Source organism: Halichoerus grypus, chromosome 14, assembly GCF_964656455.1.
Source record: "Halichoerus grypus chromosome 14, mHalGry1.hap1.1, whole genome shotgun sequence".
NCBI lineage: Eukaryota > Metazoa > Chordata > Mammalia > Carnivora > Phocidae > Halichoerus > Halichoerus grypus.
The window spans coordinates 82,413,480-82,430,950 of record NC_135725.1 but is presented as its reverse complement, the minus strand read 5'-3'; the positions used below and the strand labels follow the sequence as shown (position 1 = coordinate 82,430,950).

Genomic DNA, 17,471 nt, shown 5'->3' with positions numbered 1-17,471 from the left:
ATCTCAACCAAATGAAATTTTAAAGAAGATAATTCAGGTAGCAGGAAAAACTGACACATAATATAAATGATGCAATAAGTGTTTTTGTTTTTTTACCTATGAATAATGCTAACCAGAACACTGTAGAGCTCAGTACGAAATACCTTTGCTAATCATCTTAAAAAAAAAAAAATCATTTCTCAGAAGCAAAACCCATTTGGGTTTCTCTATTTTTGTCTCATTTAGGAAAGTGCTCTTCCATTTCTAGACAATCAGATAACTATACCAACGCCCAATGCTACTAGTTTTCCTTTACTCTCTTTTTCCCATCCAATAAAGAAAACAACTTACTCTAAACATGCACAACAAAAAGACAACTATGTACTATGGCAATGAACTGCCAGAGAATATTATACAGAGCAGACTCAGAAAGCAGGCTCCAGTAATGTCTGCCAGACAAGCAAGTGCCTCTAACTTTAATACATACTTTAGCACTTGTCAGCTAAATAGTTACATACTTCTTACGTTAACTCTATGGCATACAATGTGACAGAAAATTAGATGACTTCTTCAGAAAAGATACCTTTTTAATAAAATAATGTACTGCTATCACATTATTTCAATCCAAATATGGCATTATAGTGCCATTCTAAAAATAAACCTAAGTCCCATGTGATATGCAGTCTTTTAGCTATGTTCATTTCCTTTTAGGGCTCAAGTTTCCCACAGGAAAATTATTCAATGTTTGGCAAAACGGTCCCAAATCATGTATAGATAAGGCATAAATGCTAACTGCACTGTCAACCTTTTCCTGCTTTGTTATTGTTTCTTCTTCTTCATAGTAATCCATCATGGAGAGGCCCAAGCAGCAGGAAATACTCATGAACTGTTACCTGACAAAAGTGAACACAAAAAGTGTCATTTTGATTAAAAAGCTGGTAGGGGAGGTAATCTATGAGTCAGCTAAATTTGAAGTCACAAAACTATTACATACAAAGTCATATTTCAAATACATGTTTCTGATAACTCTGATAATTTCCAAATACTTATTTCAATTATATTACTGAGTAAGACCATGTATCAAATGCCTTCTTAGTACAGCTTAATACTCTATTGTTTGACTTACATTATTTCCTTATTTTATAAAGCATTATATGCCCAGAACCAAATCTTCTCAAAATCACCCATTCATAATACACCACACACACATGATCAAGATACATTCCTCATGCTATATTTTTATATAATCAAATAATGATTTCTAAGAAAATATTCATATTTCATAATGCTTAACAAATACTCAGTTTTAAAGTTAGTTTCTTCTGAAAATAACTCTTAAGCTAGAGAACTAAGTTTAGCAGAAATATACAGCAACTACAAAATGGCTAGATATATTAAAATGACTTTACAACTCTATAGAGTTCCTAGCTCTTATAACAGTTAACACAATTAAATGAGAATCTGTGTTTGAATGATATTAATCACAAACATCTCCATCTGTGAACTGCTGAACTGCATTTAGAATTCTATAAGAGGTTTGCATTCATATACATATTCACAGACTATATGTTCTGGGTTTCGACATCTATTTTAGTTATATATTTTTATATAGCTTTCAGGTAAAAATAATGTTTCCTTGAGCCCCAATATATAAGAACAAGTTTGAGATTTTAGTATTTCCCTAAAGAACTAATCTTAAGAAACAATTATCAAGAAACAAATATTTAAAAGCTATCTTATTTCATCATTAATGTATAAAGCTGTAACTATTTAGGTATTTTTCCTATTAACCTAAAAACTTAAAACTTATCAGCACACAGGTATAATACCAACCAAACTCTATTAGTACCTTCGTAGTAATGCCTTTCTACATAGGTATTAAGAGCCCTCCTGGAATTAAATTTTTTAAATGTTTTTCTATTTAAAGTTCTTGGGAAACAGCATTTTTAAAAGATACTGGACAAGCAGTGATCTTCAATTTTATTTAAGCAAAAACTTCACCCTCTAATCTCATCAGCAGTACAAATACTGTAATTAGCCATAAAAGCTTTCTAGAACCACCCATGTCATGTATTTTCACTTGCCCTAACAAGCTTTTCTGAGGTGGCTGCCAGTGATCAATGGAACTTTCTAACTAAGATTTTTCAAATCTTAATTGGTTTGGTTCAAAGTACCAATGGTAAGACTATTTTTATTTAATAACACATCAAAATCTGAATAGTTTCCTTTTTTCCCAACCCTGCTAGCAACACCCATTTTCTAAGCACTTGACAAATGTTGAACAATCCTTTGGACTTATTCTGGTGGTATGATTGAGTCTAAGGGAGGTATAAGACCTGGCTGGATTTGAGTCCCAGTTCTGCAACTAATTAAGTCACCCTTTGGGTCTCCCTTTCCCCATCTGTGAAAGGAAGGGTCTAGACTGCAACCTCTAAGGGGTCTTCTAGCCCTGTCACTTTAGGATTCTATATTATGTTATTTACCTACTCAAAAATCTTAAGTGCATCTCCAATTCCTAATTAAAATCAAATCCCTTAGCCATTTATTCCAAACTAGGTAGTCCCAATTTATCCTTCTGACCTTACTCTGCATTACACCTCAACTTGAAGCCTCTGGTTCATCCATGCTGCTCTATGCACACAAGGAAGACAGCAGCACCTGTTAACATGTACTGAATGCTTACTATGGGTCAAGAGCTTCACATGCATTCGCTCGTTTAATCCTAATACTTGCATAAAATAGTGCTATTAGGCAACAGAGACTAAGAGGGATTACGTACCTTGTCGTAGTAGGTCACAGCTATTAAGTGGCAGGGCTAGAATTCAAACCCAAGTCTGTTTGCATCTCAAGCACATACTTTTAATCACTACATATTACTTCGTCTATTTCTTAAGTGTATAAATGAGCCCTCTTTATTCAGAGCTTTGAAGCTTAAAACTCCCCTTGCCATGACTTTATTTTTTCCTAATACAACTCATTTTTGAATTTCAATGAAAGGGATACCTCTTCACCACTGCAGTCCCAAATTTCCTTTCTACCTCTAACCTATTAAAGCTCTTACTCTAAGCCTCAATGACTTGTTCCTTGGTGAAGTACATCTAAATATATGTACCTTAATGTCTAAGAATTGTATAGGAGTAATCCTCCTGCAGAACATACTATAAAAGCAGGACAAAATACATAAAACATCAATGTATTGATGGAGCAAATCATTATGGCAATACTTGAGGGGTTTATGAGCCCTGCAAGAAGGGTGGGCCACTCCACATTCACCCAGGAGTTTCCTCTGAGTATATGCCAATTGGTGGCAGGCCCTGGAGGTTACTGGGAGATTCTGACCTCTGTATGACAAAGAAATAATAGCAGCAATCTTTTACTGAGTTTCTTTGATGCCACCATGCACAATTCTACATACTTAAAATGTACAGTATCTGAATTTCACAATAATTCTAATGAAGGGGCATAAGCCCATTTTACAGAATAGAGAACCAAGGGCCAGAGATTCCAAAATCCATGCTCTTTTCACTACTTTCCTCTTTATCTTAGGAGAAAAGTGATCCAAGAGTACAAAGTAATCACAGTCATAACGTAAAGAGCTTTACATTAATGTAACATGTATCTGATCTTAAACCAACTCCTTTAATGTTGGCATCATCATTACTCAAACATGAGTATCCTTCTGAAGTTCAGACAGATTCAGATTACCTAATAAATTGCCAGAACTAGCACCTAAATTCTGTTTTAACTTCATTTCCAGTGCTCTGTAGGCTACAACACACATCTTCAGTACAATGATGTTAACGATTCATGATGCTAACATAATCTAAGTAGGAAGGGTTTCAATTACTACAAATATCATGTCATGAAGAAAAAGAACTTTTAAAAATGAAAAAGCCTTTTGAGTCAGATTCTGCTCCCCAGGGGCCAATGAAGACAGAGACCCACAAATGGCCTTAATTTTTTTTTTTTTTTTGGTCTAGCTATAAATAAATGGTTTTGGCAGTGGGGATTTCCCCAGTCTTTCTGGAAGAAAATTCAGAAATAAATCATGCTGTTTAATGCTGTACCTTCTGCTTTCTCCCCAAAATATTATCTTACTAATTCAACAAGTATTTATTAAAAGCGGATAGACACAGAATTTAAAGTTTTACTTTGAAAAGACTCTTACTTTTGTATTTTGTTCAAAGCCAATACAATCATTTTGTAACAAACCAATAAATCTTTCATTAAGTCATTTCAATCATGGTAATTTAACATAAAGATGTGCTTTTACTCTGCAAAGGGCACTCTTGTGTCATATGTTGCTTTGATAATTATAGGTCACTTTATTAGTCTTTTGTCTATAGATCTTTTGGGTTCCTCAAACTCTGGCCCAGCTGGATACTTACGGCAATCTTATTCAAGGGGTGGGCAGAGATAACACTATAGAGATCTTACTTTTCCCAGAACCTAGCCCAGAACTTTTCCCATATACTGCCTTCTAAGGAAATTCACCTAACACACATCTCCTTACCCATGAATACCGCATGGTACTTTGCATCCCACTCATCATCTCAAATTGCCGGGTCTTGTACTATAGACACCTGTACACCATCTACATACACTCCTCTCTCTCTCTCTCTCTCTCTCACACACACACACATGCACACACACACACACATGCACACACACACATGCACACACACACACACATGCTTGTTTGTTTTCATGATATCCTTCCCAGGATGTCAAAGAAGATGCTTTCCAGTCTGCTGTCTTCCCTTGGTAAAAACCAAAATTAAAAAACCTAAAAAGACCCAAACAGATACCTATGCAGCATCATGATGTAGCAGACTGGAATCAAAAAGGTCTTACAGTCCCCAAACCAGGCTTCCACAATTGTAAAAGAGGGAAAATATCCCTTTTGGCTGTCTTCCTAGGAGGATGAGAGGAGATGATGAATAGGAAGTTGCTCTATATAGGACCAAAGATAACAGAGTGCTATTAGGTTCTCATTTTCTACTTTAGTAGTATGTTCTAAACCTATGCTTTCTGGTCTCCCTCTGCTTCTGCTGAAATTTATTTGCCTTTTCCTAAACGTGGTTTATGCTTTTTGTAAAAATAATACACCTACCTAGTTGGAAAGGTCACAGTACAAAGCTTACAAAGAAAAATAGCAGACCCTAGACCCCTCACTCCCCCCACTCTGCTCCCTGCTCCCCAGAGGCAACCATTTCTTTCTTTCCTTCTTCTTTTTTTGGCTGTTTTTCTTCTTCCTATTTCTAAATATAATACTTAAATTGCTATTTTCTGGGGGGTTTTTTTGTGGGTTTTTTTTTTTCACACTCTCTAGTATGGGAGATGATACTGTACTTCTGTTGTAGTCACCAACCTCACCCACCTGCCACACACACTTACTTCCCTCCCCTGGACTCTCAATGTAATTTTGCTACAATTGTTAGTTAAATCAATATTGTTCATAAATGAATCACAGAGTATATCATAACCAGACTTCCTTTTTCATTAATTTTCCATTTTGTCTGCAGTTACTAATTGCTCCATTTTTCTCCTCAGTATTCTATGTATATCTATCACCAATTCTTCCCCAACAAATCTGACAGAATTGTAAATTCCTGGGGTGTCTGGGCAGTTCAGTCAGCTAAGCGTCTGACTCTTGATTGCAGCTCAGGTCATGATCTCAGGGTTGAGATCAAGCCCCTCACTGGGCTCTGCACTGGGCACGGAACCAGTTTAGGATTCCCTCTCTCCCCCTCTCCAAATACACCTCTCTCTCTCTCAATAAATAAAAAATAAAATAAAAACTGTAAATTCCTCTCAGTTATTTTTTCCTAGAGACATACTTCCTAGTGCCCTCCTTCCTTCTGCTCCAATTTGGATGAGTTGCATTCTAGGTCTGCTGCACAGCTGATATCCCATGGCTTTTCTTCTCCATCACCAAGGGAATTCTCTTCCCCTCTGTCCTGTGTTGGGAGTACCCACTTCCTGGGTTCTCTATCTTCCACTTTTTTGATTTCAACCATCATTCTGGGGAAGCATATCCTTCAGTAACTCACTGAGAAAGGATGTAAGGCAGGTAAATATTTTTGAGACCCTGCATATCTCAAAATGGGTTTATTTTACTCTCACACTTGAATGAAAGTTTGGGCATAAAATTCTAGGTTAAAAATCACTTCTTAAAAATTTGAAGTTATTCCCTGTTATCTCCTTGCTTCAATGTGGCAGGAAGTCCAGTGCTATTCAGATCTCTGTACTTAGTATGTTCCCACTCTCCCATCCCTACTCCAGACCAAGAAGCTTTTAAGATTTTCCTTTATCCCCAGTGTTCTGAAATTTTATGATTTGCCATCATAAAATCTTTTTAATACACCAACCTGGTCCTTTTCATTATGGAAACTCATATCCTTCAGTTTGGAAATTTTTCTTCCGATATTTCTCTGAGAATTTCCTCATCTTCCCCCTCTATTCTGTTTCTGAAAATCATGTTAGCCAGATATTGGGCCTCATTTATTGAGTCTCTATCTTGTTGTTACCTACGTTATCGTCTTTTGTTTCACTATCTGGCCTACTTCAATTTTTTTTTTTTTTAAGATTTTATTTATTTATTTGACAGAGACAGAGATAGTGAGAGCAGGAACACAAGCAGCAGGAGTGGGAGAGGGAGAAGCAGGCTTCTCGCCGAGGAGGGAGCCTGATGTGGGACTCGATCCCAGGACCCTGGGATCATGACCTGAGCCGAAGGCAGACGCTTAATGACTGAGCCACCCAGGTGCCCTGGCCTACTTCAATTTTATCTTCCAACTTTTCTGATTTAAAAAATATCTGATTATACTTTAAATCTCAAGAACTCTTTCTTATTCTCTTTCTGTTCATTTTTTTTTATGGCATCCTATTCTCTTTTAATGGATGCAAAAGCTTCTCTGAAAATATATTTTGGAAAATATACTGGATTTACTTTTGAAAGTTTTGTGACTTGCACTGTTTCTATTTCCTCTGATTTTTGTTTGTTTTGGGCCTGTGTATTATGTGAGATGCCTTTCTCAAAAGACCAGTGATCTTTGGCTAACTGTAAAAGTGGAGTAAACACGCTAATTGAAAGCTATGTATGCATAGTGGGATTTGTTGACTAATAGGCATCAACTTAAAGTGAATTGGGCAGGCATTATGACGGTTTGGGAGCCCTCAAATATCAGTCCCCAGACTGGACTCCTCTTATCTCCTGCTTAGAAGATTTAAGGCTGACTGAGAGCATTTTGGGAGCACAGAGGGACAAGAAAACTGATTATTTAAAATATGCAGACTTTTCTACAAGAAAGGAATCATGTGATCCTTCTTTATAACCCTGCCAGTTAGCTGCAATGACTGGGATATAGCAGAGATTGCTGCATAAGGGCTTCTTGACTGTTTCTTAAACTTTCCCTAAACCCACTGTTATTGTGTAATAGAATTATCCACACCTTCCAAGCAGTATCATCTAAAGCACATCCCTCTGAATACATGACTGATAGCATGTTAAGAAAAGAAGACAAAACTAGAAAAGTGGTTAAGACTGAAAGACAAAGCAAAACCACAGAATTAGTCACCAAGCTAGGCTATACCTCCTCTTTCCTGTGACTGATTTTTACAGGCTACCTTACCTGGATTCAGAGCCAAGAAGGTGATGTGATCCAAATACACATTCCTTATCCAGGCTGGGAGAAACTGACAGTTCGACAGCACTGCCTGAAGTTCCCTTGGCCCAGGCTACGGGTTTCCAGGAGTAGAGTTACCTGGCATACAAAGAACCGCACATTCCCACACTAGTCTCCTGGTACTACAAAGATACCTTTTATCATTTAGAGTCAAGAATAGCCTTGAGCAAAGAGAAGACTGCTTATAGGCTCTGGCCCACCTTTTGAACATCACTGTTCTATAATCACCAGAAGTAATAATAGTGACTAGATGTAAATAAGAAATAAGAAAGAATAAATAATAATTAAATAAAAAATAAGAAAGAATCATTCATTAATTCCGTAAAGTTGACCAGAACTCCTGCTCTGAGCCAGGTCTCATGTTAGATTTTAGGGATAAAGATATGAAGAGACACTACACTGTTCCTGCCTTTAGAGACTTTACAGACAAGTAAAGGAAGTAAATGAAAACTGTTTTATGTTGAATTTAATGCTACTGTCATTTTAGAAAGGTGAGGGTTTATCATGCCTCTCTTCCCAAATTTGGGATTGCTAAAAAGCATGGAATTGCTAACCCCGCACTGAGCTTCTAAGACCTTAATGTGGGGGGGACACCAAATCATTATGTAGGGCTTCCTTAGACGTGAAACCATGGTAGATACAAATAATAGTACTTGTTTTTATTGCAAAGCACCTCATGTATTACGAAGTATTTTTACACCCATATCTAATTCAATTGTCAAAGTAACCCTATGAGGGATGAGATTATCTCCTTTTATAGAAGAAATTAAGTGCTTAGAGAAGTGATTTGCCCTTACAAAACTAGTTAATTTGAAACAGAAACCTAGATTTTTTTATTCTCAGTTCAAAGTTCATTTTAATCATATCATGGCGCCCTCATCACCCAAATTTTGAAGAAAAGCCTAATGACTCATTTGCAGCTATAAGAAATGTCTAGAATAATGCCAAGATGTGCAAAATATGTTAATAATATGTACATTTAATATAAAATAATTAGGTTTCCTTCAACCTGAAATGGAAAAATTATACAAAAACACAGAGAACGATTTGTGAAGACTTTAAAAAATCATAAATGCCACAATTCTCCCATCCTTAATCTTCCCATAATCTGCTCATATAACAATAAATTCTGGTTTGCCAATAATTTATTTCACAAGTCTTCTATGATACAAAAACACAAAGCGAAATTAAAACATTTCCTACAAAGCCACTGTGCAGATTTTTGAATCAAACCTGAAAGGCTGAGGAAACACTCCCAGAAACCACTCTACCATCTGGGAACTTGTAACCCTGTTGCTTTAATTTCAAGTTCAAAGAGTGGACAATGCATTTATAGTACAAAAATTCAAGTTTTCCCAATCCTTAAAATACTGAGACCATTATTCAAGTAAAAAGGAAAAGCCCTTAAAAAGGCTCAAAAAGAAATTCACCAAGCAATAACGCTTAAAGAAAACCCTTCCCAAAATGGAATTTGGGAGTCGGAAGATCCATGAACAATTTAAATATCCTTTCTGGTGTAAGACAGTTCTTTCATTAAAGTAGACCACTTGTCCTTTTGTAACTGCTTTTCTGTTCTAAGAGGGAAAAAAACACATCTTCTCTGAAATCACTGTATAAAAACGTACAACTAATTTACAAATATAATAATTAGTATTGTCTTATTTGAACATTTACTATGAAATAATTTCAACACAATCACCAAAAGCTTATGCTTCCTCTGATATCAGTCATATACCAAATATAGTTAAATGCACTGTCTTGCCAAAGCCCAAGGTAACTGAATCTAAAAATATATATTTTTTTTCATTCTGAACTAGCCAGATTGGTATTTAAACCAAACGTCATCAAATGTTGCACTAAACATGCCAGGATGAAAAGGTTATTTAAATACAAACTGTCCAGATGTATCACATAGAATATGCTCCTAGCCACCGATGATTGAATGATCATATCCAGGCTCATCCCCACTCCCCCAACATGCACAAACATAAGAAAATAAAAATTAAAAAACAGTAAAGACAATGAATGTGAGAAAAGAACTGATAAGTGGAAGAAAACGCAGACTTTCTATAGTCCAATGAAGACATGATAAACTGGAAAGACATCTGATATTAAACAAGTATCAGCTGGGGGAGTGGGGGAATTTTTCTTTAAAATTATTATACATACTTAGTTTCTACTTTAGTTTTAGGTTGAGACATTGACAGAGATTTTAATGTGAAAAAAATATTTCTAATAACATCTAAATTTGGTACTAGGACAAAAAAATGTAAAAATCTGTTAACAAAAGCTCTTATTAAAAGAGTTATCTTTTGAGTCATTAAAAGATCAGCTTGATTAGCCCACTTCCAGAAAATCAAACAGATATTTTCTCTTTTCCATAAAATTTCCATAAGATCTCTCCCAAAGAGTTTTCTCTTTTCTCACAAGATGGAACTCCACTGCAGGAAAAAATTAAAAGGGCTCAGAACCCCCAAAACTAAAAATCCACTGATTTAACATCAGTTTTCTATAAAAAATAATCTTTAAGATTCTAATCTTTGCTAAACTAAAAACTCACAAGCAAACTGCAAATCTGAACAGGTTACATTCCCCAACATGTATGAAAAGGGAATTTTGGTTCTTTTAGATCTGTGCCATGTAAATAAAGGAGAAATGTATAGAACCATTTTTCAGAATCCAAGGGAAAAGGTTTTCCAATTCAAATGGCAATTTAACAGAGCCATTCATTGTTAAAATAACTTGCAATTTCAATGAGTTCTAAATATTGAAACAGCTTGGAATCAAATTTTCTAATAGTAAATATAAAGAGCAAGCAAGTTTTGGGGAAGAATTCAGAATCTGAAATTTCAATGTTTATGTAATACTGATTCACTTAAAATTAAGCAGTTTAAGTAGAACACACATTTGAGGTTAAAATCAAACTGATATCTAAAACCTAAAATCATAAGAATGCTGCCCTTTATTTTAAAAGGAGGCAGTAGGTTTTCTAATATATGACAAAAAACCCAAAGCCTATCTCCCTGTTTTATAAATATCCATGTCCTTTCTTGGATTCAAAACTTCACTTTAACCCATTTCCCTTGGGTTTCTTCCATCTCACTGAATACCATTGTTGTATTAAGATTATAACATCTAGCCAAAGGCAGAGATCACATAAGTCCTCCTGAAGACTTCCAAAACATTAAAACCAGTTGAAAAGCAGAGGAAATACTCTCATGCTTGGAGCTGCTGGGAAATCCTTCTCTCCTTTTAGAAAAATAAACTTCTTGTTCTAAAGATAATCACTTGAAGAAAACATCACTAGTACATGCAAATACACAGCACTATCGATAATTCTACAGAGTAACAGTAATAACATCCTACAGATTTTGCTAGTACTTTGGCTTAAAAAAAAGAAAGACTAAGTAAAGAACTGTTATATCAAAGGATTTTTTTTTCCAGAAAGAGAAGCGCAATAAAGGAAAAGTCCTTTATTGCGCTTCTCTTTCTCATTCTCCTTCTCTCATTCAAATGTGCATTCCTTAACACTAAAAAAGATTGCTTTTAAAAAGAATTAGATGCTACTTTGTTGATTCCATTTAACCACAAAGATAACATCTCAATCACCTTCTATTTTATAAATGTATTAGTTAAATATACAGTATATTTTCTCACTCAGTTGCTTAGGACGCCTTTCTCCCAGATAGTCTTATATTTCAAAAGTCTCTGGATAAAAAAAAGAGAAGACTAAAGGTTTACTTTTATATGTTTTCACCATTATAAAAAAAATGGCAGCAATTAACCTATCATTTGTTTTTCAGCTTATTAAAACACACTTTGCTGTAAAGAGTAATCTAAATTCAAATATTGTCAATACACACATACACAAAGGCATGGGCAAAAATACTACCACACAATCACTTTCTATGCACACAGTTCTTTAGATCTCCATGAAGCATGGCACAGAGAGCAGCTCAACTTTTCATAAAAATTATATGATTTGACTGCACTTTTGCTTCATTTATGGTGCACTGCAAAATTTTAAAATTAGTGTTTAGGTGTTCACATTATTCACTGTATTGAGAATTCTCTCATGAGAATAAGACATAAAACGTAAAACATTTGGCTTTCTAAATGACAGTGCTGAAACTTGCAGCACAGTTTTACTTTGGCATATATAAAGAAAAATTTTATATCCTGTTAATTCATCACTGGTTTTTAATATTCCCCATTAAAATAATTCAATTGCATATGCAGCCCAAACAGCTGGAAAGAACCCAGAAAAGCGAAAAGAAAACAACTTTTTAAAAATGCTGACGCTTTTCACACCCAGGTTCAGTCATGCCCGCTGAAGAGAGGTGTTAGATATGGCTTTATTTATTTTAAATCTTAAAAATGTAGTCATTTCCATGACATTACAAAAACTGGAACCAAGAGCAATTTATCTTCACAGTCCTGATTCTCCTGATGCCAAAACACTTTTTAGAAAATAATTTCTGCAAACTTAGAAGGTATTTTCGACGGATCATTTGTTTGCTATTGCTTAGAGTCTAATTATTTTGTCCCAGATTTCCTAGTGAACTAGGAATACAGAGATAAAAAGGAAAAACACACACACACACACACACACACACACACACACACACACACACACACACCAGTGTGACTCAGTGTCTGAACCACTTCAGATATGACATCCATTAAGGGGGTCTTTGCTCCTAACTGTGTAAGGGTCCTTAGCTATGGTCTGACTTGCACAAGAAGTACACATGGCCCCTGAGAGGCGCTTTAGTCCCCTTTGGAAGACACTGTTGGAGAGACTATAAATGACACAGTTGCAGAAACTGTTACTAATAGCAAGCCAGGTGGTCAAGAAGGAGGCGAAGCGGTTGCTGTGGCCAGTGGAGCTCTCCAATAAGAAGTAGATGATGTATGGCAACCAGAGGATGTAAAATACACTAGTAATTCGGAACAGGACCATGGCATAGCGCTTATCGGGACAGGTCTGTACCTCCCCAGTCTCCCCACTCTGGCTGCTGAAGCGGGCTTGCCTTTCGCTGATCTCCTTTGTGTGCTGTTGGCAGATGCGGAAGATGTTGAAATAGGTGAAGCACACAATAAGGGCTGCCGGGGCATACAACATCACCACGATGAAGAGGGTGAAGTAGGGGTCGGTGTGCCAGGACTCTGCACACCACTGAAACACATCTCCATGATATCCAGGTTTGCCCCAGTGGAAAAAGGAAGGCAGGAAGACCAGGGTGGAATATAGCCAAATCAGGAAAATACAAACACGTAGTCTCCAAGGCGTAACCAGGGTATTATAGGTTAAAGGTTTAGTGATGGCAATATATCTATCGATGCTGATACAGGCCAGAGAGGCCATGGAGACACTCTTCAGAACGGATACTACAAAACCGAATACCTGGCAAGTCAAAGACTCCTCCACTGGAAGGGGGTAGTGGAGGAGTGATAAAGAAGGGACCAGGCAGCTGACCCCAACCAACAGGTCAGCATATGCCATAGTCTGAATAAAATAACTTGTAGTATGATGGTTCAACAAAGGTGCACAGTGAAATACAAAAATCACAATGATGTTGCCAGAAATAATCAATACAGTGAGAAAGACAATAATCAATACTTCCAAAAGGCAAAAATCGACAGTTTCCAAATTGCCAAATGTCAAGAGGCAAAAAGGGTGGCTGCTCTGATTACCATCCAAGGTAGAGTTCATCTTGAGCTCGGGAGTGATCTCTCACTTCATGCTGCCGCTTGGCTGCTGCCAACAGTTCAGAGGAGCAGCTGCAGTCATTGCGGTCAGCTGTGTGGGTCTGTAATAATGCCAGACGAGCCCTGGTCCCCAGGCTCCCGATGCTGCTCTGGTGCACTGCCTGCAGCACAATTCCCCTTTAAATCCTTCTTGGAATAGGGAGAACCAGCAGCAGTTGTCTGGCCAGTCCCAGATGCGGCCATAGTACCAGGTTTACCATACACATAGCACCAGGGGAGTAAGGCAAACTCTGGGTACAATGTCTTCAGGCCAATGAGGGTAGGGGGTAGGGGCAGAAGAGAAGGGAGGAAGATTAGGAGCTTCAGCAGGAGTTGTAATGAGGCTCCTCTGAACAGCTGATAGAAGAAAAGGAGAGAGCATTTTACATTTTGCATCCAATGCCCTGATCAAAGAACCTGGCTAGCTCAGGCTGGTATCAACCCTCCCACTCCATCCCACCCCACCCGGTACAACCATTCATGGCTACCCTCAGCGGCACCCCACATAACTGGTCCTGACTCTACAGAGGAGGAGCAACAACAGCAAGCTTTCATGATCAACATAAAACAAAATCAATCGCAAGCCAGATCAATCTAACCCCATTTCCTTTCATTTGAGCCTTTTGGGGGAAGAAAAGGAATCTGCTTATAGCATTTCCAAAAATATTTTACCATAACTACCACTAATAAAATTACTTAAGATAATTTATTTTCTTCACTGATTCCAATGTAATATTTTGCCTCTTTGAAAACATTTCAACAGAATTTATCTGTCTAGCTCGATTTCAGAGTGTTACCTGTAATTCTGCATGCTGCAATCCAAACAAAAGCCACAAAACATCCTTAACAGAAAGCCTTGCAGTGCAGGAATGTGCCTCAGCCCCGTTTACTGCAGAACTGAGACACAGAGGGAGGGGATAAAGGAGGAGGAGGGGAAAGAGGGAGAAGAGGGGGCTTGGGAAAAGGAAGAAATGGGGGAGGGGAAAGAAAACGCCTATGCGCACACACCCTTCGGCATCTTTAGCAGCTCATTAGAATTCATCGCCAGAGAAGTGGTCCCTGATTTCCCGACTGCACAGTGGGGGAATAACTTAATATGCCTGCAGTGCAGTGTTTGAAAGCTGTTTCCTCGTCTGTCTGGAATCCCCCTTTTAGTCGATGAGCAAAATTTAGACTGCTAGTAAGGACAAGGGGTTGTAACCGGGACAGAATGCCAGCCAGGAATTAGACTGAAACAAAAGCCAAAGGGGTAATGGTGAGAGGAAATTCCAATTTTCTTATAGCATTTTCCTCAGGGACAAAGAGCAATGCTAAAGAATGAAAGTGTGTTAACAGTGCAGTGTTAACTGAGGAATCCTAATTCAGTGGCACAAGAAGTTCTAGCTAGAAGGCTAAATGTTCAGCATTAATTTTCTCTCACGATTCCCTGGATATTGGCTAATTTTAAGAAAGATGACAAAAATAACAAGCAAACTTAAAAATCAGTTTTTCAAGAGAAAAAATAAAGAAAACCTCACCCATTCTGAACACTGAGGAAACAGCATACAAGCACGCTGTTGCTGTATTCAGTGCTACCCTATAGTCTGGAGATGCCATTTCTTGCTTTTAGTTTACTGAGAAGCAGTACACAAAAATACACACAAAAGGTGGACAAGTATATATACCCATTTCCACTCAGGCTTTAAAACTGCAAGAAGTTTCCTGGTACAAATCAGCTTATGTATCTTAGAATAAACAATCTCATTTGTGCCTATTTAAAACAATGCAAGTTGGGATTATATTGTGGGATATATTATACTGTGTTGGGATTACATTCTGGCATTCTAGAAAGATGGCACACCTGGGCAAGGATACATGTTATGTGATCCAATTTTCATTTTTTGTTTCACACACATGCCTCCTCACTGCAAGCAAATGGTCCCCCATAATCAGAATTCAATTAATTATATCTTAAGAGCTAAAGCACTCCACTTATTATAGGAAGGCAACACTAAAAAACCTACTGAGCATAAGCTTGATAGCTATATTTGACAGATCTTACTGGAAAACATGGCTAAGTGTGGCATATAAAAAAACCCATGGCACTGACCACCCAACTGGTTCAAATCTTGGTCTTACATTACTAAGCCTCTTACCCTCAGTTTCATCATCTGTTAAAATGAGGATCATACTCCCTATTTCACAGAGTTATTGCAAAATAAAGGAGACAGTGTATACATACAAAAGGCTTACCAATATTTAGCACATAGTGGGTATATAACTTTACTCCCTTTCTTCTCCTAGAACTAAAATACCCTTCCTAGGTAGTCTGTGTTTTTCTGCCAACCATGTTTGCACTGCTTGAGGATGGGGTCCTCTGATTCCTAAAATGCCTCTCTTATTGTGACTGCCCAGTTCTGAGGCACAACAGAATATCCAACAGTTATTTGGATATTTTGCTGTCATACACTCCTCAAATACATTGAGGCTATACATACGTAAGGCAGTAGAAGTATCTATAAAGAACGAATGATGATATGGCATCAATTTATTCCCTCTACACTAATAATTTCTCTGCCTATGTCTCCAGCCCTGACTTCACTCCTGAGCATTCTTTCCCATTTACAATTTGCCTGCTAGCCAATACATCTTCCACCTGGATGTCCTGTACACTTCACCCACAGCATGTCCAAAATAAAATACATTTTTCTCAACAAATTGGCCTCTTTTATCTTTTTCCAACAGTTTTATTTTTTCCAGGCACTCAGGTAAGAAACTCAGGAATCATCCTGCCCACTCTCTCCCCACTCAGTGTACTACTCTTATTCACCAGGTTCCTGGGAATCTGTATCTACAGTGGCTCTCAATTCAGCTTTTAATACTTTAGGCCATCATTAAATATTGTCTGGGCTTTTAATCTTGTTCATTTTTCAATCTATTCATTTCTGCCTAAACATCTAATAGTATATGCTTTATTATGGTATCCACAGCTCAATAAAAGTCAATGGCTCCCTAGTGTCTCTCCAATCTAATCTCCCTATTCCACACCGCCCCCCACACATCTTGCCCTCCAGACAAACCAGGTCACTCACTATTCTATAATCTGCCACACACTTTCTTTTGAACTGTCATTGTTTGAGTGCTAATACTGAATGAAAAAAAATGATCTGAGAGTTATATTTCAATAAACAGAAATAACATTTACCAAAGTCAATAGTACAAGCTTTTCTAACTACTTGTGAAGTTTGTCATGTAACTTATTCTCCATTTCGGGTGTCTCATGTATAAAACTAGACAGTTACGCTGATTAAAAAAAAGACATTACATTGGTTAATAACTTGAAAGAATTAAAAATGTAATAAAAATACAAACTGTTACATTACTATCACTAGTATAATAATAGTTCTTTCAACTTCATTTCTATTTTAATAAAATCACTTGGAGCTATAATCAAAATATTCATATAGGAAACCTAAAACAACAAAAAGCTTGAGAGCCACACTTTACCAAATCAGTCAAGAGTTAAGTGTTTTGTTTCAGATTAAAGAAAAACATTTTCTTCAGAAGAAAAACATTATTAAGGACATAAAGTGGCAATAAATCTATGTCCTCAACAAAAACCTATACAGGGGCGCCTGGGTGGCACAGCGTTAAGCCTCTGACTCTTGGTTTCTCTGCTCAGGTGGTGATCTGGGATATTGAGATTGAGCCTGGGGGTGTTACGCTCCCCTCTCAGCATGGTGTCCGCTTGGGACTCTCTCTCCCTCCCCTTCTGCTCCTCCCCCCTGCACTCTCTCTCTAAAATAAACACATAAATCTTTTTTTTTTTTTAAGTTTTTTTTATTTATTCAACAGAGAGATAAGAGAGCACAAGTAGGCAGAGCGGCAGGTAGAGGGAGAGGGAGAAGCAGGCTCCCCGCTGAGCCGGGAGCCTGACGCGGGGCTTGATCCCAGGACCCTGGGATCATGACCTGAGCCGAAGGCAGCCGCTTAACGACTGAGCTACCCAGGAGCCCCAAATACATAAATCTTACAAAAAAAAATCTATAGGGGTGCCTGGGTGGCTCAGGTCAT

The 17,471-nt window shown here is 37.4% G+C and overlaps 1 protein-coding gene across 10 annotated transcripts in view; it reads right to left on the bottom strand.

The window, feature by feature from the left end:
- The window catches only part of RABGAP1 (RAB GTPase activating protein 1), a 157,712-nt gene that overhangs the window by 50,617 nt on the left and 89,624 nt on the right, over nt 1–17,471 (bottom strand). Inside the window, exons 1-2 of one of the 10 annotated variants that reach the window (XM_078061738.1) lie at nt 14,216–14,347; nt 13,365–13,775 (exon numbers count right to left, since the gene is read on the bottom strand). The exons of 8 other annotated variants lie outside the window; for them this stretch is intronic. In XM_078061738.1, coding sequence (XP_077917864.1) covers nt 13,365–13,367 — 3 coding nt within the window. In that variant the 5' untranslated portion in view covers nt 13,368–13,775; nt 14,216–14,347. Of the gene's footprint in view, nt 1–12,660; nt 13,291–13,364; nt 13,776–14,215; nt 14,348–17,471 lie in introns of those variants that run through there. One more of the 10 variants, XM_078061737.1, reaches the window with a different exon arrangement.